At 49.4% G+C, this 22,851-nt stretch overlaps 2 protein-coding genes and 4 non-coding genes across 8 annotated transcripts; all 6 read left to right on the top strand.

The window, feature by feature from the left end:
- Nucleotides 1-7,442: 7,442 nt before the first annotated feature.
- Flt3lg (fms related receptor tyrosine kinase 3 ligand) lies at nt 7,443-15,392 on the top strand. 3 transcript variants are annotated; one of them, XM_045134238.1, is made up of 8 exons: nt 7,443-7,835; nt 8,071-8,184; nt 8,773-8,826; nt 9,192-9,335; nt 9,754-9,838; nt 13,800-13,975; nt 14,082-14,150; nt 15,240-15,392. In XM_045134238.1, exons 1-7 carry the CDS (start codon nt 7,605-7,607, stop codon nt 14,127-14,129), a joined length of 852 nt encoding a protein of 283 aa, XP_044990173.1. In that variant the 5' UTR covers nt 7,443-7,604; the 3' UTR covers nt 14,130-14,150; nt 15,240-15,392. The 3 variants fall into 3 exon arrangements, with proteins under 3 accessions (XP_044990173.1, XP_044990172.1, XP_044990174.1); XM_045134237.1 differs by having other exon boundaries at nt 9,700-9,838; XM_045134239.1 differs by lacking the exon at nt 8,773-8,826 and having other exon boundaries at nt 9,700-9,838.
- Nucleotides 15,393-16,849: 1,457 nt separating this feature from the next.
- Nucleotides 16,850-20,265, top strand: Rpl13a (ribosomal protein L13a). The gene is made up of 8 exons (XM_004672243.3): nt 16,850-16,918; nt 18,537-18,609; nt 18,846-18,911; nt 19,019-19,120; nt 19,327-19,412; nt 19,590-19,649; nt 19,933-20,055; nt 20,153-20,265. The coding sequence occupies exons 1-8, from the start codon at nt 16,904-16,906 to the stop codon at nt 20,237-20,239; spliced, it is 612 nt and encodes a 203-aa protein (XP_004672300.1). The 5' UTR covers nt 16,850-16,903; the 3' UTR covers nt 20,240-20,265.
- Nucleotides 18,650-18,732, top strand: LOC123454939. Its single transcript, XR_006633583.1, has one exon. It is a non-coding gene; the product is annotated as a small nucleolar RNA Z195/SNORD33/SNORD32 family (small nucleolar RNA).
- LOC123454938 lies at nt 19,165-19,249 on the top strand. Its single transcript, XR_006633582.1, has one exon. It is a non-coding gene; the product is annotated as a small nucleolar RNA Z195/SNORD33/SNORD32 family (small nucleolar RNA).
- Nucleotides 19,453-19,519, top strand: LOC123454941. The gene has a single exon (XR_006633585.1). It is a non-coding gene; the product is annotated as a small nucleolar RNA SNORD34 (small nucleolar RNA).
- On the top strand, nt 19,723-19,807 carry LOC123454949. Its single transcript, XR_006633590.1, has one exon. It is a non-coding gene; the product is annotated as a small nucleolar RNA SNORD35 (small nucleolar RNA).
- Nucleotides 20,266-22,851: the final 2,586 nt, after the last annotated feature.

Raw genomic sequence — 22,851 nt, 5'->3', positions numbered from 1 at the left:
AGAAGGCTCTGTCCCCACTGTGCTGGATTCCTGGGCTTCATCATGCCTTTGGGTCCTTCCTTTCCAAATAACCCTCCTGTTGCATTTGTATGTCCTACCTGGCCCCAGGAGGGGAAAATGAGGGGCCAGCCCAAGACAGAGGTCTACTTCTGCTCCAGTCATGCCTGGCTCTCCTTTTAGGAGAGTCAATGTCCAGCTGTCCAAGGGCACTGACCATGTCATAGGGACACAGCCACCAACAAGACAAGATTGAATTTCCCACGTAGACAAGGGTAACCTTGAACTCCATATCCTCTTGTCTCCTCCTCCCAAGTGCTGGGATGAGCCAGATATGGTGGCTCAGACCTTTAATCCCAGTGCTTGGGAGGTAGAGATAGGAGGATTGCTGTGAGCTTGAGGGCAGCCTGGAAGGACAGAGTAACTTCCAGGTCAGCCTGGGCTAGAGTGAGACTACCTGTAAAAACAAACAAAAAAAAAAAAAAGAGTCCTTCAGATGACAGACATGGGCTACTAGGCCAGGCAATATTTTACTCCATTTTTGGTTGCTGTTACATTACCACAGGCTGGGTAATTCACTAAGGATAAAGGTTATAGCACTTAGCTCTGGAAGCTGGGAGTGGCCTAGCATATGGTCAGCATCTGGGGAGGCCTTCCTTTCATGATAATAAGGCATAAGGCAGCACTTGGCAAAACAGCTTGCTAGAGAACTCTTAATAAAACCACTCCCTCTGGAATTCATTTTGTAGCCCAGACTGGCCTGGAACTTTCAGTGATCCTCCTGCCTCAGCCTTTTAAGTGCTGGGATTGCAAACATGAGCCACAATGCCTACCTCAATCCAGTTCTCTGTTAAAGACTCCAAATTATCTCCAATAAGGATTTGGGGACTAACTTTGGAAGGAAGTCACTGTGGTGGAGGTCCCCTTGACCTCCTCCATCACAGACCCACTGCCAATCATACTGGTCTCTGCCCAGAGATGACTTACAGTTTCCACTCACTTTCCAAAGAAGTCAGAAGAATGCCTGAGTGCCTGGGTTAGAGCCTAGAGTCCCACAGGGAATTGTGACCCTTCTGCTTTACATGGGCCAGACCAAGCAGCATTTGCAAATGCAAGGCACTGAGACAGGAATCAACCTTGGGGAATACAGTGGAATGATAAGAGAAAGGGATGCCTATGTGGTAGTCTGAATGTAGAGTGTCCCCCACAGCCTCATGTGTTTCTGATTAAGCCTCATACTCAGCCCCCAGCTGTTAGAGCTGTGGAAGAGATGCGTCACATTGTAAGGGCTGGCTTTGTGGTGTAGCAATACAGTCCTGTTGGGCATTTATAGCCAGTTTACGCTCCCTGCTTCCTCCCACCTGGTGGTTTTTCAAGGTCTCACCCTAGCCCAGGCTGACTTGCAATTCGCTCTGTAGTAACAGTGATCTTTTTACCTCTGCTTCCCAAGTATTGGAATTAAAGGTGTGCACCACAGTGCCAGGCTCTGGTCAGATGTTTTGTCCTACTGACAAGAATGTCTGCTACAGGGCTGGAGAGGTGGCTCAGGGGGTAGAGGCACTTGCTAGCAAAGCATGCCGGCCTGGGTTCAGTTTCCCTAGTACCCATATAAAAGCCAGATGTACAAAGTGATGCATGCATCTGGTGTTCATTTACAGTGGCTAGAGTCCCTGACATAGCCATTCTCTTTTTCTCTCTCAAATAAATAAATAAAAAGATTTAATCCCAGCACTCAGGAGGCATAGGTAGGATTGCTATGAGTTTGAGGCCACCCTGAGGCTACATAGTGGACTCCAGGTCAACCTGGGCTAGAGCAAGACCTTACCTGGAAAAAAAAAAAAAAAAAAGAATGTGACAGTCTATGTCTTAACCCCCTGTAGTTATGAACCCTCATGGGCAAAGGATCTTTGCAGAAGTGATGGCATTAAAGATTTTAGATGATGGGACTGTAGAGATGGCTTAGTGGATAAGGAGCTTGCCAGCGAAGCCTAAGTACCCAGGTTTGATTCCCCAGGACCCACATAAGCCAGATGCACAAGGGGCACATGTGTCTGGAGTTCATTTGCAGTGGCTAGAGGCCGTGGAATGTCCATGCTCTCTCTCAAAAAAACTTTAAAAAAGATTTTAGATGAGATCACCTTGCATTAGCCAAGTGAGCCCTAGATCCAAAGATAAACGTACTAAGACACATGGGGAAGAAAACCAAGCCCACGTGATTCAGTCAGGTTAGCATTGTTGGTAGAAATCACTCGACCAAGAGCAGCATGTGGCTGGGTGTGGTGGCGTATGCCTTTAATCCCAGCACTCAGGAGGCAGAGGTAGGAGGATCACCGGGAGATCGAGGCCACCCTGGGACTACATAGTGAATTCCAGGTCAGCCTGGTCTAGAGTAAGACCCTACCTCAGAAATTACAAAAAAAAAAAAAAAAAAAAAAAAAACACAGGCAGCAGCTTGTGGGAAAAAAGGGTTTATTTTGGTTTACAGGCTCGAGGGGATGCTCTAGAATGGCAGGGAAAACAGTGGCATGAGCAGAGGGTGGCCATCACCTCCTGGCCAACATAAGGAGACTGTGCCGAACACTAGCAAAGGGAAGCTGGCTTTTAACACCCATAAGCCCACCGCCAGCAATACACTGCCTTCTGGAGGCTTTATTTTCAATTGCCATCAGCTGGGAACCTAGCATTCCTAACACCTAAGTTTATGGGGGACACTTGAATCAAACCACACCATGTGAGGAGGGAGCAGAGATCAGAACAAAGGAAATAGCTATGCAACCAAGAAAGCTAGCAGCAGCTGACAGACCAGAGAGTGTCCGCCACTGGCAGTGGAGGGGCTGTGTGATCCCACCAAAACCTCCATATTGGACTTCAGCCTGCAGACATGTTTCAAGCCAAGAAGTCTGTAATCTTTTCTTACATCAGCCACAGGAAATTAACACAGGAGTTTCCCTGCTCACTGGTAGGAACCAAAAAAGCAGTAACAAACTGGAGAGAGAGCTCAGCAGTTAAGGCGCTTTCCTGCAAAGCCTTGCAGCCCAGGTTCAATTCTCCAGTACCCATGTAAAGCCAGATGCACAAAGTGGAGCAGATATCTGGAGTTCTTTTGCAGTGGCAAGAGGCCCTAGCTTGCTCACTCGCTCACTCTCTCACCTTGCAGTAAAAAACAAATTAAAAAAAAAAAACAGTAAATCAGGCATTGTGGTGCATGTAGGAGGCAGAGGTAGGAGTACTGTTGAGGGTTCGTGACCACCCTGAGATTAATTTAATTTTATCCTGGGCTAGAGCAAGACTCTACCCCCAACAAAAAGCAAGGCATAGTGGCAAACGCCTTTAATCCCAGAACTCAGGAGACAGAGGTAGGAGGATCACTGTGAGTTTGAGACTAGTGAATTCCAGATTAGCCTGGACTAGAGCAAGACCTTACCTCAAAAAAAAAAAAAAAAAAAAGTAAAAGCTGGGCATGGTGGCTCACACTTTTCACCCCTGCACTTGCAAAGCTGAGGCAGAGTTGTCATGAGTTAAGGCCAGCCTGATGTGAGACCTTCTCTGCCTCCCAAGTGCTGAGATGAAAGGTGTGTACCACCAGGCCCAGTTAATTTATTTTTAAATACATATTTTTGGGCTGGAGAACTGTCTTAATAGTTAAAGATATTTTCTTACAAAGTTTGAAAGGATGGACTTGAAACCTTAGCATAGGCTGGAAGGATGGCTTAGCGATTAAGACGCTTGCCTACAAAGCCAAAGGATCAAGGTTCGATTCCCCAGGACCCCCATAAGCCAGATGCACAAGATGGTGCATGCTTCTGGAGTTTGTTTGCAGCGGCTGAAGGCCCTGGTATGCCCATTCTCTCTCTCTCTTTCTTTCTCTCTCCCTCCCTCTTTCTCTCTGTGTGTATATCTCAAATAAATGAAATTTTTGCTGGGTGTTGTGGTACCTGCCTTTAATATTTTATTTTTATTATTTATTTGAGAGAGATACAGAAATAGGGAGATAGAGGGAGAAAGACAAAGAGATAATGAGTGTGCCATGGCCTCCAGCTACTGCAAATGAACTCCAGATTGTGCACCCCCTAGTGCATCTGGCTTACATGGGTCCTGGAAAATCCAACCTGGGCCCTTTGGCTTTGCAGGCAAGAACCTTAACTGCTAAGCCATCCCTCCAGCCCCATGCTTGGGAGGCAGAGGTAGGAGGATCACCATGAGTTCAAGGCTACCCTGAGACTACAAAATGAATTCCAGGTCAGCCTGAGCTACTGTGAGACCCTACCTTGAAAAACCAAAAAGAAAAAAAAAAAAAAAAAAAAGGAAAGATGAAATCCTAGCATGCATCTGAGGTTCGTTTGTAATGGAAGGAGACCCTGGCATGCCCATTCCCTCAAATAAATAAATGAAAATATTTAAAAATCATTTATTTATGTGTGTATGTGTATCTTGCTGTTGTAAACAAATGCCAGATGCATGTACCACTTTTTGTATCTGACTTTACATGGCTGCTGGGGAATTGAACCTGAGCCATCAGGCTTTGCAGGCAGGTGTCTTGAACCAATGAGCCACCTCCCTAGCCAGATGACACTGAGGGCAACTATATGGGGTTTCTATGCCTGTGTCCCCAGGAACTCAGAGCCCATGTCTCTCCTAGCATAGGAAAGTGGTCATCCGCAGGGAAAGCTTCCAGAATTCATTCTGGAGCCCTAATAGGCAGGCATGATCCCTGGGCCCTCCCAGAGGGGGGTGAGTGTTACTGAAACCCAAACCCTGCAATCCCATCCTTCTTGGTCTTGGTCTTTTAGTTAGTTAGTTGTTGTTGTTGGTTGGTTGGTTGTGTTTGAGGGGAGGTTGTTTGGTTTTGGTTTTTCCTTTCTTTTTTTTTTTTTTTTTTTTCGAGGTAGAGTCTCACTGTAGCCCAGGCTGACCTGGAATTCACTATGGAGTCTCAGGGTGGCCTTGAAATCATGGCAATCCTCCTACCTCTGCCTCCCGAGTGCTGGGATTAAAGGCGTGCGCCACCACGCCCGGCTTGGTTTTGGTTTTTCAAGGTAGGGTCTCACTCTAGCCCTGACTGACCTAGAATTCAATATGTTGTCTCAGGCTGGCCTGAGTGCTTGCATTAAAGGCATGCATCAACACTCCTAGTGGTTTCAACTTTTTTTTTTTTTTGAGGTAGGGTCTCACTCTAGTCCAGGCTGACCTGGAACTCACTATTCAGTCTCAGGGTGATCTTGAACTCACAGCGATCCACCTACCTCTGCCTCTCAAGTGCTGGGATTAAAGGCATGCACCACCACGCCCGGCTTAGTGGTTTTGGTTGTTGAGACAGGATCTCAGGCTGGCCTCAAACTTACTATGTATCCAAGCATGACCTTGAAGTCCTGATCTTCCTGCCTCCACTTCCCAAGTGCTGAAATGACAAAAATTCACACTATGCCCAGCATCCTTGGTGTATCAAGCACAACCAACCCCTTCCTGAGTCATCTGGGCATGAATTCAGATACAGTCACGATACCAACCATGACGAACAGTGGCACTCCCCAGACTTGTAAAATCCCAAGGATTTATCTCCCAGGAACCAGAAACAAACCCATATACATTCTGTGTCATATGATGGTGAAGAAGGAAATGATCAGGACCCACTTGTGCATTCACTTGACAAGTACTTGTTACATTCGCTACTGGGAACTTCATGGGGTGGAAAGAGCTGTTGAGGAGGCAAATGATGATGGAAGAGCTAAGTCAGCAACAGGGTGTGTTGAATAGTGATAAGAACAATTATAGGGTGAGTAGGGGTATCTACGGGTTGCAATTTGAAAAAGGATTTCGTAAATGGCTTTGCCTTGTGTGTTTCAAAAAGGACTTGTCTGAGATGTCTGTGAACCACACAGGTAGCTGCAGGAAAGGCATTCCAGGCTGCAGGAACAGCTGTGCAAAGGCCCTGGGCCAAGACTATACTTCCCTCAGACACACAAAGGAAGGGTGGTAGTATTGATGAGGGACAGGACATGAGGTAGGGAGAGGGTTGGAGGAGTTGAGGGGACATGGCCCAATCCTGAAGGTCCATGTGGACCAGCAGTCCTCCTATCTCTGCCTCCTAAGCACTGGGATCAAAGGCATGTGCTACTATGACCAGCGTTTTGAGGATTTTTAGTGAAATTTTATTTACTTATTTGCATGTGTGTGTTAGCACACCAGAATCTCTTGCCACTAGAAAGGAACACCAGGTGCTTATGTTTGTTCTTATGTGGGTGCTGGGAGGCTGAACCTGGACTGCAACCTTAACTACAGCCTCAGCTCCAGGACTTTTTTCTTTCTTTTTCTTTTTCTTTTTTTTTTTTTTGGTTTTTTGAGGTAGGTTCTCACTCTATCCTAGGCTGACCTGGAATTCACTATGGTCTCAGGGTGGCTTTGAACTCACAGAGATCCTCCTACCTCTGTCTCCTTAGTGGATCAGGGTCTCCAGCTGCTGCAAACAAACTCAAGATGCATGTGCCACCTTGTGCATCTGCTTTCATGTGGGTCCTGGGAACCTGGTCCTTTGGCTTTGCAGGCAAATACCTTAACCACTAAGCCATCTCTCCAGCCCCCCAGCCTTCTTTAGAATCTTTTGATTTTCAAGGTAAGGAAGGTTTCACTGTAGCCCAGGCTGATCTGGAATTCACTATGTAGTCTCAGGGTGGCCTCGAACTCGGTGATCCTGCTACCTCTGCCTCCTGAGTGCTGGGATTAAATGCATGCACCAACACACCTGGTGTCCTTTATAATTTTTCTTTTGCCCATACTGGATTTTTATTTACTGTGTAGTCCAGGGAGGCCTTGAACTTTCTTTCTTTTTTACTGTTTTTGGTTGGTTTTTGTTTTTTCGAGGTAGGGTCTCACTCTAGACAAGGCTGACCTGGAATTCACTATGTAGTCTCAGGATGGCCTCAAACTCACAGCGATCCTCCTACCTCTGCCTCCCAAGTGCTGGGATTAAAGGCATGCGCCACCACGCCTGGCTGAGGCCTTGTATTTGCAGTCCTCCTGCTTCAGTTGCCTCTGATGGGCGGGCAGGCCTTTGCCACCTGTCAGGCTGAAGATTGTTGACTTCAGTGGAGCAGGAATCCTGTTAGGGACTCAGCTGACAGGTTGTCCCCAGATTCTGTCTCCTTACCAGTGGATGAGGGCGAGATCTGAGGCAGGGGGCTCAGAGAGCATGCCACTTTGATGCTCTAGGCGGGAGATGGCCTTGTCAACTGAGGCCGTAAGAACTGGCCGCATTCTTTACACTCTTCGAAGCCAGCTATCCTGGGTTACACCCCCCCCCCCCCCGCACTGGGTGCGCCATCCAGGAGGCCAGCGACGGCTCCATTGGTCACCGCCAGGTGGCGCGCTCCGTCGGGGCACCGTCCCACCCCTGCCCGGTCTCCCCTAAAATTCCCTTTCACTTTTGGTCTCTGGCTGTCACCCAGTTTGGTCCTTCCACACCCAGCTGGGGCAAGTGTAGTGCGTGAGGAGAATGGGACTCCAGGTCCCAGAGGGGCGGGCACGGGGTCCCCACTCTAGGGCCGAGGGAACTGGGTGCAAGGTCCAGCAAGAGTTCTGGGGAAAGGACGTCAGGGTTCTTAGAAGGGGAGATGACTGTTCACAGTCATTGGGGCTCACGCAGGAAGCCTGGGGGAGCAGGAGGCGGAAACGCACCCACATCAAGGGCGGCAGGGCGAGGTGTTGGAACCCGGAGGCGGGCTGGGAAAGAGCTGCGGGGTGCGGATCCGAGGCCCGCTCTTCTGTCCCTCCCAAGACCCGGCCACAGGCATGTGGGGCCCCTGGCAGAGATGACAGTGCTGGCGCCAGCCTGGAGCCCAACTGTGCGTATGCCTGAGGAGGTTCAGGGGTTAGGGTCTTGATGTGTGGAGAGGGATGGGGAGAGAGACTTTGGCACGGTGACATGAGAGAGCGAAAGATGGGAACCGATGGGTCACACTTCCAAGGTGTAGGAGAGGCAGACGTAGGGAAGATGAAGTGAGATTCGGCCAAGGGGAGGAAGGACAGGTCTGGGGACCCCGGGGGTGCAGGGCATATGCTGACATAGCTGTCCTGCAGTCCTCACTGTTGCTGCTGCTGTTGCTGCTGAGCCCTGGTTTACGTGGGACTCCAGACTGCCACTTCAGCGACAACCCCATCTCCTCCACCTTCGCCTTCAAGATCCGCGAGCTGGTGAGCCTGTCCTTCCTTCCTTCCTTTCTTCTTCTCTTTTCTCTTTCTTTCTTTTCTTTTTTATATTTATTTATTTAGGCTTCTCAAGGTAAGGTCTCACTCTAGCTCAGGCTGACCTGGAATTCACTATGTTGTCTCAGGCTGGCCTGAAACTCAAAGTGATCCTACTACTTCTGCGGCCCAAGTGCCGGGATTAAAGGCATCTGCCACCATACCTGCTGTCTCTTTTTCCTCTCTCCCCCTCCCTTGATCTCTGTCCCCCCTTCTCTCTCTGTGGTCTCTAGCCCCGCCTCTATGGATCTTAGTCTCTTTCTGGATATCTGTGTCTTTCTCCCTTGGAGTATCTGCCCCTCCCTCTCAAAGTCTTTCTCTCTCCCTCCCTCCCTCTCCCTCTCTCTCTCTCTCTTTTTTCTTCTCTGTCTCTTCTTCTCTGAGTTCCTGTCACTCCCTCTCTGGGTCTCGGTTTCTTTCTCCCTGAGTCTCTGTGCCCCATTCTTTCTCTCTGTCCCTCTGGGTCTCTTTCTCCATCTCTCACTCCATAGTTTTGTTTTCCATTGTCAGTCGGGCCTCACCTCTTTTCTTCCATAGTCTGACTACCTGCTCCAAGATTACCCGGTCACAGTGGCCTCTAATCTTCAGGACGTGAGTCACAGACGGGAGGGCCCTGGGATGGAGGTGGGAACCAGACTCGAGATGCACCACCCTTCAGGGACAAGGCTAGTGGGCCACCCTCTCCTTCCTTAGACCCAAACCTCTGACCCTGACCTATCTTCAGGTGTCTGGCTCAGCCCCTCCTCCCTCTTTCAGTTTTTGGCCACTCCCCTCCTCTCCCGCAAGCATTTAACCACGCCCCACCCTCCCACAGACGTCTGGTCCCTTCCCTGCTCCCTCAGGGGTCTGGAGCCCCCATTCTCCTTCAATCATCTAACCACACCCCTTCGTCCTCTGGTCTGTCCTTGCCCCTCTTCTCCCTAGAGGGTCTGACCCCGCCCCTGGGCTTTCTGCAGGATGAGCACTGCAGAGCCCTGTGGAGCCTGCTCCTGGCACAACGCTGCATGGTGAAGCTGAAGGCTGTAGCAGGGTCCAAAATGCAACTGCTCCTAGAGGCGGTCAACACGGAGATCCATTTTGTCACCCTGTGTGCTTTCCAGGTTAGCACGGAGCCTGGGGGGAAATGACAGGAACCAGGTACTTGTCTGGGCCTTGCAAGTACCGCTGTGTTGGCCTCTTTGGGGAGCTTTTGGGCTTTGGGACACCAAGTGTTGGATCTGTGACCTCAAAACCCTGAAACACGGGTCCCTCCCTATTGTGTCTGCATAACATGGTGGGAGGCAGGGGGTGGGGAGTGGGGGAGAGAAGGCTGTTGCTAAGCAAACAGGGAGTCCAGAATTAGGATCTTTGAGGCCCTGGCCTCACTGGGCCCCACTCCTCTCCGTGTTCCCAGTAAGGCATGATCCTGGGCTGGTGGAGACTCTTGGGTGATTGGGGTGGTGACCTGTCCCTCCCTACCCCCAGCCCCTCCCCAGATGTCTTCGCTTGGTCCAGACCAACATCTCCCACCTCCTGCAGGACACCTCCATGCAGCTGGCTGCTCTGAAGCCCAGGATCACCAGATGGAATTTCTCTCGGTGCCTGGAGGTGCAGTGCCAGCCTGGTAACAGTGCCCACTACCCTCCAGTCCCCTGCCCCCATTGCCTCACCCTGTTCTCAGTGTCCCCAGCACCTCTGCTCCCACTGGCTGTGACTTAGGGCAAGTTCATTCCCATTCCTTCTTTCTTTCCCTCCTTCCTTCCTTTCTCTTTTTTCCTTTAAAATTTTTTTTTTTTTTATTTGAGAGACAGAGAAAGGGGCAGAGCCAGATATAGAGACAGATAAAGAATGGATGGGCGTGCCAGGGCCTTAAGCCACTGTATGCACCACCTTGTGCATATGCAATCTATATGGGAAGAGAAAGAATGGGTGTGCCAAGACCTGTAGCCCCTACAGACACACTCCAGACACATGTGCTACCTTGTGCCTCTGGTTTATGTGGGCCCTGGGGAATCAAACCTGGGACCTCAGGTTTCACAGGCAAGAGCCTTAACCATTAAGCCACATCTCTCTAGTCCGAATAAGCTGGGCATGGTGGTGCACACCTTTAATCCCAGCATTCGGGAGGCAGAGGTAGGAGGATCACCATGATTTCGAGGCCACCCTGAGGCTCCATAGTGAATTCCAGGTCAGCCTGGGCAAGAGTGAGACCCTACCTCGAAAAAAAAAAAGAGAGAGAGAGAGAAAGTGGGCTGGAGGGATGGCTTAGTGGTTAAGGTGTTTGCCTGCAAAGCCAAAGGACCCAGGTTGGATTCCCCAGGACCCACATTAGCCAGATGCACAAGGGGGCACACACGTCTGGAGTTCACTTGCAGTGGCTGGATGCCCTGGAACGCCTATTCTCTCTCCCTCTTTCTCTGTCAAAGAAATAAATAATCACACCTTCAGTCGCCAGACTTTGCAAGCAAGTGCCTTTAACCACTATCTCCTCACTCTGTAGCCCCAGCTGTTAAAACAGATACAATCCTCCTGCCTCAGCTTCCTGACTATGGGTATGGATCACCACACATGCCTTCATTCCCTTTTCTGAACTCAGTTCATTCATCTTTGAGGCGGGAACAGGATTCCCAGCTTGTTTGTGTAAGGGGAAGGCAGTGAGAGCTAACCTTGGGTTTCAGTTGGAATAAAATTCCTGATAGCAAACCAGGCATAGTGGCACAAGCCTTTAGTCTCAGTACTGGGAAGGCTGAGGTAGGAGGATCACTGTGAGTTCAAGACCAATCTGGAGCTTCAGAGTGAGTTCTAGGTCAGCCTGGGTTAGAGTGAGGCTCTGCCTGGAAAAATAAAAATATAAATTCCTGGTAGCCATGATATATATTTGTCCCCAGAGGGCTCCCCTGCCCCAGTTGTCTGAGAAACGGTCTCCCAATTTAGCCTATGTCGTAGCCCAGGATGGCCTCAAACATCAAATTGAATGTCCTGCCTTTGGCTTCCTAATAGGGGATCACAGGCATTACCATCATACCTAGTTCTCAATCCCAGAAAAGTTTTTAGCATACGTGTATGTGTGCACATGTATGTTTTTGCATGTGTTGGCACACATGTGTGCAGGTACCCATGAATGTGTGTAGTATGTTCAGGTGGACCACAAGTTGACATCAAGGTGTCTTTTTCTTTTTTCTTTCCTTTTGTTCTTTTTTTTTTTTTTTTTTTTTTTTGTTTTTCAAGTAGGGTCTCACTCTATCACAGGCTGACCTGAAATTCACTCTGTATTCTCAAGGTGGCCTTGAACTCACAGCGATCCTCCTACCTCTGCCTCCCGAGTGCTGGGATTAAAGGTGTGTGCCACCATGCCCAGCTAGCTAGCTAGCTAGCTAGCTTGCTTGCTTGCTTGCTTTCTTTCTTTCTTTCTTTCTTTCTTTCTTTCTTTCTTTCTTTCTTTCTTTCTTTCTTTCTTTCTTGAGGCAAGCCCAACAGACTGAATTTTTTTTTTTCACGAGAAAGAGAGAGAGAGAGAGTTGGCACACCAGGGCCTCCAGTCACTGTAGTCGAACTGCAGATACATGAGAGCCCCCTTGTGCATATATGCGACCGCCGTGTGTGTTTGCATTACCTTATGTGTCTGGTTTACATTATGTGGGACTGGGATGGTTGATCATGGGTCCTTAGGCTTCGCAGGTAAGCACCTTAACCACTAGGCAACTCTCCAGTCCCAGGGTGTCCTATTATTTATTATCATTATTTTTATTTTTTGTTTATTTTTATTTATTTATTTGAGAGCAACAGAGAGAGAGAGAGAGAGAGAGAGAGAATAGGTGCGGCAGGGCCTCCAGCCACTGCAAATGAATTCCAGATGCATGTGTCGCCTTGTGCGTCTGGCTTATGTGGGTCCTGGGGAATCAAGCCTCAAACTGCGGCCCTTAGGCTTCACAGGCAAGCACTTAACCGCCTGGCTTTCCAGCCTTTTTTTTTTTTTTTTTTGACACCACACCCAGCCTAAACAAAAAAATTTTTTTTAAAGAATATTGGCTGGACGTGGTGGTGCACATCTTTAATCCCAGCACTCAGGAGGCAGAGGTAGGAGGATCACAGTGAATTCAAGGCCACCCTGAGAATACAGAGTGAATTCCAGGTCAGCCTGAGCTAGAGTGAGACCCTACCTCGAAAATCAAAAACAAACAAACAAACAAAAAAATTGTAGGCCTGGAGAGAGATGGCTTAGCAGTTAAGGTGCTTGTCTGAAAAACCAAAGGACCCAGATTCAATTCCCCAGGACCCATGTAAAGCCTGACGGGTGTTTATTTGCTGCAGCAGGAGACCCTGGTGTGCTCCCACACCCACATGCAAATAAATTTTTTTTTTTTTTTTTTTGGTTTTTCGAGGTAGGGTTTCACTGTAGTCCAGGCTTACCTGGAATTCACTATGTAGTCTCAGGGTAGCCTCAAACACACGGTGATCCTCCTACCTCTGCCTCCCAAGTGCTGGGATTAAAGGCGTGCGCCACCATGCCCGGCTGTAATTTTTTTTTAAAAATGGTTAAGGCACTTGCCTGTGAAGCCTAAGGACTCATATTCCGACTCTCCAGGTCCCACATAAGCCAGATGCATAGTGATGCAAGTGCACAAGGTCGGTCGCACATGCACACAGGGAGCGCACACATCTGAAGTTCGATTGTAGTGGCTGGAGGCCCAGTGAGGTCATTCCCTTGCTCTCAGACCCTACCTTGAAAAAACAAACAAACAAACAAAAAAAAATCCGGGCGTGGTAGCACATGCCTTTAATCCCAGCACTCAGAAGGCAGAGGTAGAAAGATGGCCATGAGTTGGAGGCCACCCTGAGCCTGCATAGTAAGTTCCAGGTCAGCCTGAGCTACAGGGAGACCCTACCTTGAAAAACAAAACAAAACAAAAAAAAAAAAGGGAAGAAAAACTCCAGTGTAGGGCTGGAGAGATGGCTTAGCGGTTAAGCGCTTGCCTGTGAAGCCTAAGGATCCCGGTTTGAGGCTCGGTTCCCCAGGTCCCACATTAGCCAGATGCACAAGGGGGCGCATGCGTCTGGAGTTCGTTTGCAGAGGCTGGAAGCCCTGACGCGCCCATTCTCTCTCTCTTCCTCTATCTGTCTTTCTCTCTGTGTCTGTCACTCTCAAATAAATAAATAAAAATATTAAAAAAAAAAAAACAAAAAAAAACTCCAGTGTAGTTCAAGGCCACCCTGAGACAAGGTAGTGAATTCCAGGGCTACAGCAAAACCTTACCTTGGGGGGGGGGGATGAGGGGGAACTCTAGTATAAAGGAAGGGATGGTGGTTCATGCCAGTAATCCTAGCCCTCAGGAAGCTGAGGCAGGAGAACTATGAGTTCAAGGCCAGCCTAGTCTCAAAACATCAATAGCAATACACTTTCTGCAAGTTTCCCATTAAGTTTTATGACAAGTGTTTAAGACCATTCCCATTTTACTCAGGACAAGAAAACTGACAGCCCAGACTGGCAGCAGCCACAGTCACACTGCCAGCACCCGGCAGGCCCCTTCTTCCTCTCCTTGATAGGGCATTCCTCTTTGGTCACCCACTGTGTTCTCTCTCCTCAGACTCCTCCACGTTACTGCCCCCAAAGAGTGCTGGAGCCCTGGGGGCCACAGCACTGCCACCCGTTCGGTCCCCGCAGCTGCTGCTCCTACTGCTGTTGCCTGCTTCCCTCCTGCTATTAGCTGCTGCCTACTGTCTACACTGGCGGAGGTGGAGGACGCCCCGCTCTCGGCAGCTGGTGAGCCGACAAGGCTTGATGACGCAGGCAGGGTGGGTGGTGAGAGATGGAGGAGGGTGGCAGGTGATCCCACCCATACACCCTACTGACCCTATGGGGGCCTCAGGTGCCCCCCATCTCTCATTCCCAGGCTGTGATGCTTACAGAGTGTTGATTCACCCAGGGCCTGGTCTAGGTGAGTCCTTCACTGACACTGGGGCTTGGGATACCAGCCTGAAGGGCTAGTCTAAGGGTCTTGGGGGAAGGAAGTGCTTCTCTAAGCCTCCAAAGTAACAATTTTTAGGAAAGCCAGGTACAGTAGCATAGACCTTTAATCCCAGCACTTGGAAGGTAGAGGTAAATGGATTGCCATGAGATCAAGGTCATCCTGAGACTATATAGTGAATTCCCGGTCAGCCTGGGCTAGAAAGAGACCCTACTTCAAAAAAGAAAAACAAAGAAAGCAAGAAAGAGAGAGAGAGAGAAAGAAAAGCAAGGGTGAGCGCCAGGCGTGGTGGCGCATGCCTTTAATCCCAGCATTTGGGAGGCAGAGGTTAGGAGGATCGCCATGAATTCAAGGCCACCCTGAGACTACATAGTTAATTCCAGGTCAGCCTGGACCAGAGTGAGACCCTGCCCCCCCCCAAAAAAAAAGAAAGAAAGAAAGAAAGACTTCTAGGCTGGGGAGATGGCTCCTCAGTGTTTTGCAAAAGTCGGGGTTGGACTGGGCATGGTGGCACACACCTTTAATCCCAGTACTTGGGAGGAAGAGGTAGAAGGATCACCAAGAGTTCGCTGAGCTAGAGTGAAACTCTACCATCCCCCCCCCCCAAAAAAAAAAGCCTGGGTTGGTCTGGGTTTGATTCCTCAGTACCTATGTAAAGCGAGATGTACAAAGTGGCACATTGATCTCCAGTTCCTTTGCAGCAGCAAGACTGCAAATAAATAAAGAGCCTGGAATGGTGGCACACACCTTTAATCCCAGCACTCAAGAGGCTGAGGTAGGAGGATCACTGTGAGTTTGAGGCCAGCCTGGGACTACAGAGTGAGTGACAGGTCAGTGACAGGACTAGAGAGAGACTTTTACCTAAAAAATAAAAGTAAAACACACACACCATCAGAAGTGGTGGTGGGGGAAGGTATTTCTACCGTCAAGTTCTCTTAAGTTCTGTCACATAGAAAGTACTTTGAATAGAGTTGTATGGGCATGAGCCTGTGCTGAGAACCTGAGCTGAGTACTTTCACTCTCCTCTGTCTATTGAGCCTTCATCATCTTGTTTTACAGGGAACACTGAGGCTCTGCAAGAGGAGTCACTTGCCAAAGGATGTGGAGCTTGGACAGGCAGGAGGCTGACCCATTCCCAGGCACTTCTGTCCCTCTAGGGTGGAGGCAGCATCAGAACCCAGCATGAGCCCCACCCATTCTCCTCTGTATAAAGCTCTTGTATATAAATTGTTCTTTTTTTTTTTTAAACTCTGTAAAGCCTGTCTGTGGCTGGGGTAGGGTCTGCATGGGGCAAGCTTGTCATCCCAACACTTGGGAGTCCGAGGCAACAGAATGTCGGATTTGAGGTCAGCCTGGGTTAATTAGTGAAACAAGCTGGGCTGCAGAGTGAGATCAAGTTTTAAGAAAACAAACCTGCCGGGTATGATGTTGCACGCCTTTAATCCCAACACTTTAATCCCAGGAGGATCACTGTGAGTTCGAGGCCACCCTGAGACTACATAGTGAATTCCAGGTCAGCCTGACCTACAGCGAGACCCCCCCCCCCCAAAAAAAAAAGAAACTAAACCAAGCCAGGCATGATTGCACACACTTTAAACCCAGCAGAGGGCCAGTCTGGGACTGTTCCAGATCAGCCTGGGCTAGAATGAGACCCTTACCTCAAAAACAAACCCGGCGTGGTAGCGCACCTTTTAATCCCAACTCCAGGGAGGCAGAGGAAGAAGCTGACTGTTGTGAGTCCGAGGCCAGCCTGGGACTACAGAGTGAGCTCCAGGTTAGCCAGGGTTAGAGTGAGAACTTACCTCGAAAGACCAAACAATACCCGCAGAAAAAGCTACAAGCAACAAACAATAAACAGCAACATGTTTTCTGAGGCCGTCTCTAGCTCAGGGATAGCATAGGGCACTGCTGTGTAGGACCTTGATGTGAGGCAAAAGTAGCCCAGTGCCCTAAGGCACCTGATTTTTGGGCGTGAAGACCCTGGCCCAGAGAGCATCAGAACAGGATGACAGGTGCTCCAGCAGCGTGGGAATCCCCAGGAGGATGGGATAGCGCGGGGACGCTCCCTGCAGTCTTGAGTCAGAGGTACTGGGATTGGTCCAGTTGAATTTGGAGCGGCATGGGCGCACAGCAGGAAAGGGCTACGGGGGCAGCCTAGGCACCTGAAAGTCATTCCTCCGCCTACTTTTCACAGATGTTAATGTTACCGATAAATAAAAAAGCCAGCACACTCTCCGTGATACAGTAAGACCTACCAGGCACTGGAGGGGATGCAGACGCTCTGCCTAGTCCAAACACCTGATGCGCGTCTGTCCGCCCCCTGATGGCCACCACGTGCCTCGCAGCCTTGACTACTTCTGGGGCGTAATGGCGCTCCCCACTTACACATGGCTGATAGGTCTAATGGAGAACTGCACTCCCTTAATAATATGGCCGCCGGGGCCTGACGGCCTTATCCCACCCAGCCGCTTCAAAAACCACGTGATCTCCCGCCCCGCACAGCTATGGCTGCAGAGGGCCAAACCAGCTGACATTCTGATTGGACAGTCTGATGAGTGCCCGCCTACCAGTCGGGCGTCGCTGCGCACGCGCACAGTCCTTTGGCGAATGAGAAGACAGAAAGCTCTGGGAGCGGCCCGGTTTGCGTCATTTCCTCCGCCCCTGCAGCAAGGGATAAGAAACCCTGCGCCAAGATTTCCTTCTTTCCCAGGCGGCTGCCGAAGATGGCGGAGGGGCAGGTTTGGGCTCTGCGCGCGCCGGGCGGTGTGGGGTCGGGTGGGCAGCAGACGGGAAGGAAGTGTGGTCCCCCGCGCTGCTACTTGTGAGGTGGGACGTGAAGATACCAATTAGTGGAAACCAAGGTGTTTTGGCGTGAGAGAATAGGAAATGTGGGCATAATAGAGCCGCGACTGCCTTTTAGCTGTGAGGACACTGAAGTGCGATTTTATTTTTCTTCTTGGGAAGACAGGTGAGGCGCGACTAAGGAATACGGGAAAGGCTCCCCTTTTAAAAAAATTGAAGAAGGCTAAAGCGAGACCCTACCTTGAAAGAACAAAAACGTTAACACCGTTCATCTCCGGCAGTGTGGGGGATGGGAGGTTCTTTTGGGATCGGGTCGTGGGCAACATTGTTGACTCTGACCCCGAAGTGGTGGCCGCTGCCTTAGTACCTGAGGTGGGGTGCCAGACTCTTCCTTGAAGCCACCACGTTCGCTTAGGGGGGATGTTCAAGTCTCTATGGAACAAATTGCTGGCCACGCTTGTGATTGCAGCTACTCAGGCAGGGCGAAGGCAGGCCTAAGGCAAATCACTCCTTTTCCTTTTTTTTTTTTCTGGCGGCGGGTCAGAAAGTTTCCTTAAACCTGGAGAGGGCTGGGTTAATAGGCTCATCTCTGGGACCCTTTGCCCTTAAAAACAGCAAGTTTGGCTCTCAGGAAACGCAGTGAAAATCTAGCTCAGTTCCTGGAGCACAATGATCCCTTCTGGCATGACTTTGTAGTGCAGGAGAGACTCCACGCTTCTAGCCAGGCTGACACGGGCCAGTGATGTCCCTGTGCCTAGCTCAAGCCGGCTTGTATTATTGCTGAGGCACATGGTAGCTTAGATCCTCGGAGGTGGGTTTGTGTGTAGTCAAGCTAACCTAACTCCAGCCTGAGTTGGGACATACTTTGGTCAAGGTAACACTATTAGGAACTGTGTTTATTTTCTTGCAGGTAGGGTCTCTAGCCCAGGCTGACTTTACAGCAATCCTCCCACCTCGTTGTCGTTTTCTTCCTCGAGGTGGGGTTTCTAGCCCAGTTAACCTGAGACCCTACTCCTGATCGTTGGGATTGAAAGTGTGCACCAGCACGTCTTGCTCTGGACTTCTGTAGGCTTGTGCTTGGGGACCTGAGGAGCCCCAGTGGTTACCCAGCGATGCAAAGCTAAAAGTGGCTTTCCCTAAACTTACACAGTTGTGATTGGGCTTGGGGTGCAGTTGCCAGGGCGACTGATGAATGATGGATGGCTTGAACCCAAGGAACCCTGCCAGTGCAACCTGGTGATGACCTGTCCCAAAGAAAAGAGATTGTAAGCTACACTTAACATAGTAAAGAGATCTGGTGTGAGACCTAAGGTTTGTGTTCTAGGTGACAATGATTACACATTGGTTCAAATTCTAAATCAATTTATTGTCCATAGTGCTCTCTGGGCATAGAAATTCGGGCTGGTAAAGGGTGTTTTGGGTGTTCTTATCTGAGTCAGCATTTGGCTCTTGTTTTGGGGCAAGTCTCCAGTCTGCTAACTAGCTACAGGTGGCCTGTGTGAGGGGAGGAGGACCAGGCTGTTTCTCTGAACCTTCTCACCTTGTCTCTTACAGGTCCTGGTGCTGGATGGCCGAGGCCACCTCCTTGGCCGCTTGGCAGCCATTGTGGCCAAGCAGGTACTGCTGGGTAAGTCTTGGGTCTGCCTGTTTCTCTGTAGCATCACATGGAGGTCAGTGATGAGCCACAATCACCATCTTTCGTTTGAGTCTCACGACTGTGAGATCAACCCATGCACCGCTCTGAGATCTGCCTGCTCCACTCCTGGGCCTGGCTTAAGTGACCTGGAGTAAAGACTGGCTTCTGTAAGGGCTCTGGCAATATATGCCCTTCCTAATACTTGCTCATATTCTTACTCCCTTTAGGCCGGAAGGTGGTGGTGGTGCGCTGCGAGGGCATTAACATTTCTGGCAATTTCTACAGAAACAAGTGTAAGTTGGGGAAGGAACAGGGGCACATCCTGAATTGTGAAATTAGACCTAGCTAGGAGCTGCTAATTCTGGGACCACTCAGGCCTCATGCTTTTCTCTGTCTGCAGTAAAGTACCTGGCCTTTCTTCGAAAACGTATGAACACCAATCCTTCCCGTGGCCCCTACCATTTCCGGGCCCCTAGCCGCATCTTCTGGCGAACCGTGCGAGGTGAGCTTACCCTGAGCATGGTGTGGGGGGTGGCAAGAGCCCTGGCAGCCTGTGATGAGAATGTCTCCCACTCAAATTCGAGTTTCCCAACCATGAGATAACTTTACATGCACTACCATCTGAGGCTGGCTGGTATGCCCTACCATGTTGGGGGGGAGAAGGGGTTCTCCTGAAAAGTTCCCCTGAAAAGGCCTGCTTTGCCACAGGCATGCTGCCCCACAAGACCAAGCGAGGGCAGGCTGCCCTGGAACGCCTCAAGGTGTTTGATGGGATCCCCCCACCCTATGACAAGGTGAGCCACACCCAGCCCCTGTGCAGCCTCCATGCTTCCAGCGTCCATGATGTTCCTCAATTACCTACATTGTTTGAGCCTCATGAAAGCACCCCTGGCTGAGACGCACACCCTGCCAGCTTCCATCCTCGGTGTCAGCTCGCTGCAGGTCTCTGAGCCCCTCTCCTTCTCCAACAGAAAAAGCGGATGGTGGTCCCTGCCGCCCTCAAGGTTGTGAGGCTGAAGCCTACCAGAAAGGTGAGCTTCCAGGGTGTAGTGAGGGGTCTAGTTAGGGTGTCTCAGGCCTACTAGGGAATGAATACCCAAGACTGGCAAATGATGTTTCTTTCTCACGATGGTCTGCGGATGCCACAGGGCAGTGGCGATAATGCCATAGGCTCAGCTGATGCCAGAAGGGCTCCAGTATGGTGGGGGAAGGGTGTGTCCTATAAAATCTTCACCCGGTACAGGTGTCACTCAGTCTACTTGGCTGATAACTAGTCTCCACATGCTTACAGACTCATTTCCCTTCCCTTTGCAGTTTGCTTACCTTGGGCGCCTGGCTCATGAGGTTGGCTGGAAGTACCAGGCAGTGACAGCCACCCTGGAGGAGAAGCGGAAGGAGAAAGCCAAGATCCATTACCGGAAGAAGAAGCAGCTCATGGTGAGGCCCTGTACCCCAGAATGTGTGAGGGTAGGCTGGGTGGGTAGCCACCCACTCAACCACCACCTGTTCTTTTTTTTTTTTTTTGCCCCCACAGAGGCTAAGGAAACAGGCAGAAAAGAATGTGGAGAAGAAAATTAACAAGTTCACAGAGGTTCTGAAAACCCATGGACTCCTGGTGTGAGCCCAATAAAGACTGTTTATGCCTCATGCCTGCCTGGCCTGCCCTTCCTCCGCCGCCCCGGGATGTGGGGTCATTGCTCCTATTAGGAGGTCACTTTGCTCACTAGTGAGCTTTAAGTAAGGTGGTACCCACCAGTTCCTTGGTCTAACCCTATTTCAGAAAAGTGAGCTGAATCCTTATAGGAGGGGCCTGCCCAGTCCAATGCCATACTCTGCAGCTGTGAGAATGGGGGTCCCATAGTGTTGGAAAATAGCCTAAGTTGCAGGCCCAGTCTCTGGAGGCTCCTCCTCAACTTTGTGTGATGAAAAACTTCCCTACAGGTTCTCATGTACAAATAAATTATTTAAAGAAACCTAACGTCTTTGCACTATGTATCTGTTTTGGAGGCAGGCTCAGGGGCAAAGGGGACTCAGGCTTAGCAGGCTGCCTTTGTAAGAGTAATCCTCATCCTGTATTCCTGGTGGTAAATCCTGTGTAATCTGCATGTTGGCAGCCATGGTTTGCTGTGCCTGGTGTTTTCCAGCTAGTTAGTGACACCTCATTAGTTCAGCTGCAAAGTATGGAATTGCCTCAGGTACCCAGAATCCAGGGATTGGCAATATTCCAAAGGAGTTAGGCTAGGATAAGTAAGGTGTTTTGAGGCATGGCTCAGAGCTTGTCTGCTATCAGAGTCAGGTGCACAAGGTGGCACATGGGTCTATCACCCAGTTTAGCTCATAAAGGAAAGGCTATCTGTTGGGGGGAACTGTGGAATGGAACCCAAGTGCTTAGGCATTACAGGCAAGTGCCTTACCCTTTGTCTTTTGAGACAGGGTCAGTAACCCACACTGGTTTCAAGCTCTGGTTAATCAACATCAGCTAGGATTAATTAACACTTGGCCATTGATAAAGCAACTTAACAAGGCTAAAAGCAGATTTTCCAAACATCAGTTGTATCATACCCAGTTTCCAAAGTCAAAAATTACCTAATACCTTCACTGCATGCTATAGTGACTCTGGAATCCGTTCTTATGCAGTATTGGGGAAGGAGCCCAGGGCTTTGCATTTACTGGGTGAGTGCTCTATCCCCAGCCCTTCTGTATATATAGTCTCTGGTTCTAGATTATTGAAGCATTCAAAAAAGCATGTATTAGACACCTGTTAACAAGATTACTGTGATTTCAAAGCCAGTCCAGGATATGTAGTATAAACCCTAACAAAATGGGAAATGGGGCTGGAGAGATGACTTAACAGTTAAGGCACTTGCCTGCCAAGCCTAAGGACCCAGGTTTGAGTTCCAAATACCCATGTAAAGCCAGATGCACAAGGCAACACATAGATCAGCAGCTGGAGGTTCTGGTGCAACCATTCTCATTTAACTGCTTGCAAATAAAAATACATTTTAAAAACAAATGAGAGCTGGAGAGATGGTTTAGGGGGTAAGGCGTTTTTGCCTGCATAGTCAAAGGACCTTGGTTCGATTTTTTAAGAAAACAAAATGGGGCTGGAGAGATGGGTCAGTGGTTAAAGCACTTCCTCAGAGCCTGAGGACTGCTCAATTACCCAGTAGGCGCATGAATCTGGAGTTCGTACTGGCTGGAGGCCTTGGGATACACAATCTCAATCTGCCTTTCTCAAAATTCAAAGAAAAACAAAATGATTATTTCCAGGTTTTTTTGTTTGTGTGTTTAGTTGCAAGCCCATAATGGGTTCACCCTGGCGTGCAGCTACTCTAAAAACCTGAAGCATGAGCCACCTTTGCATATGGCTTTACTTGGCTGCTAGGGAATTGAATACAGGTCATTAGGCTTTGCAGGCAAATGTCTTAACCACTAAGCCATTTGTCCAGCCAGCCCCTCAGGTATTTTATGAGAGAATGGGTATGCCAGGGTCTCTAGATCCATGTGGTGCCTTGTGCATAGGCTTTATATGAGTACTGGGAACTCAAGTCTGGGTCCTTAGGCTTTACAGGCAAGTGCCTTAAACACTAAACCATCTCTCTAGCTTGTGTGTATATGTATATATATATTTGCAATGAGGGGAAATGGGTGCTTTAGGGTCTCCTGCGACTGCAGACTTAACTCTAGACACGTGAGCCACTTTGGGCCTCTGGCCTTATGTGAGTATCGGGAAGTCAAACCCAGGTTATCAAGCTTTACAAGCAAGCACTTTTAACTGTTGAGCTATATCCCAAGCCCTTCAGGTGTTTTTTTTTTCTTTTTGTTTAGGTTTTCATATGGTTTATTTATATCCTCTTAGATTTGATTAGCCTGAGGCCTCTCAGGTGTCTTTTGTTCTGTTTTTGTTTTTTGAGGTAGGGTCTCATTCTAAGGCAGTCTGACCTGGAATTCACTATGTACTCTCAGGGTGGCCTCAAACTCATGGCAATCCTACCTCTTAAGGTGTCTTGCTTAACAGCTACATTCAGACTGGATTCCTTCCACATCACTCAGGCTGCTCCCTGCACTCATGATCCTACCTCAGCTGGTCTTTCAGGCCTGTACCACTCTACAGGGTTTAGTTTATCCACATGTATGGTTTGTGTTTTATAGATAACAGTAAACCTAGTGTGAGAACGATTTTAAGATATAACTTTCATGTGACAACTCCCCTCCCCCCTTTTTTTTGGTTTT

The sequence above is a fragment of the Jaculus jaculus genome, chromosome 14, assembly GCF_020740685.1.
Source record: "Jaculus jaculus isolate mJacJac1 chromosome 14, mJacJac1.mat.Y.cur, whole genome shotgun sequence".
NCBI classification, from domain to species: Eukaryota; Metazoa; Chordata; class Mammalia; order Rodentia; family Dipodidae; genus Jaculus; species Jaculus jaculus.
Note: the sequence above shows the minus strand (reverse complement) of the source record. Positions and strands in the feature narration are given on the sequence as shown.

Bases quoted from the DNA above. Each gene is read 5' to 3' on its own strand.
- Flt3lg (XM_045134237.1), top strand. From the start codon at position 7,605: ATGACTGTTCACAGTCATTGGGGCTCACGCAGGAAGCCTGGGGGAGCA. The intron at 7,836-8,070 runs GTGCGTATGCCT...GCTGTCCTGCAG, and splicing joins CGCCAGCCTGGAGCCCAACT to TCCTCACTGTTGCTGCTGCT. The intron at 13,976-14,081 runs GTGAGCCGACAA...TGGGGGCCTCAG, and splicing joins CGCCCCGCTCTCGGCAGCTG to GTGCCCCCCATCTCTCATTC.
- Rpl13a (XM_004672243.3), top strand. The intron at 19,413-19,589 runs GTGAGCCACACC...CTTCTCCAACAG, and splicing joins TCCCCCCACCCTATGACAAG to AAAAAGCGGATGGTGGTCCC. The intron at 20,056-20,152 runs GTGAGGCCCTGT...TTGCCCCCACAG, and splicing joins GGAAGAAGAAGCAGCTCATG to AGGCTAAGGAAACAGGCAGA.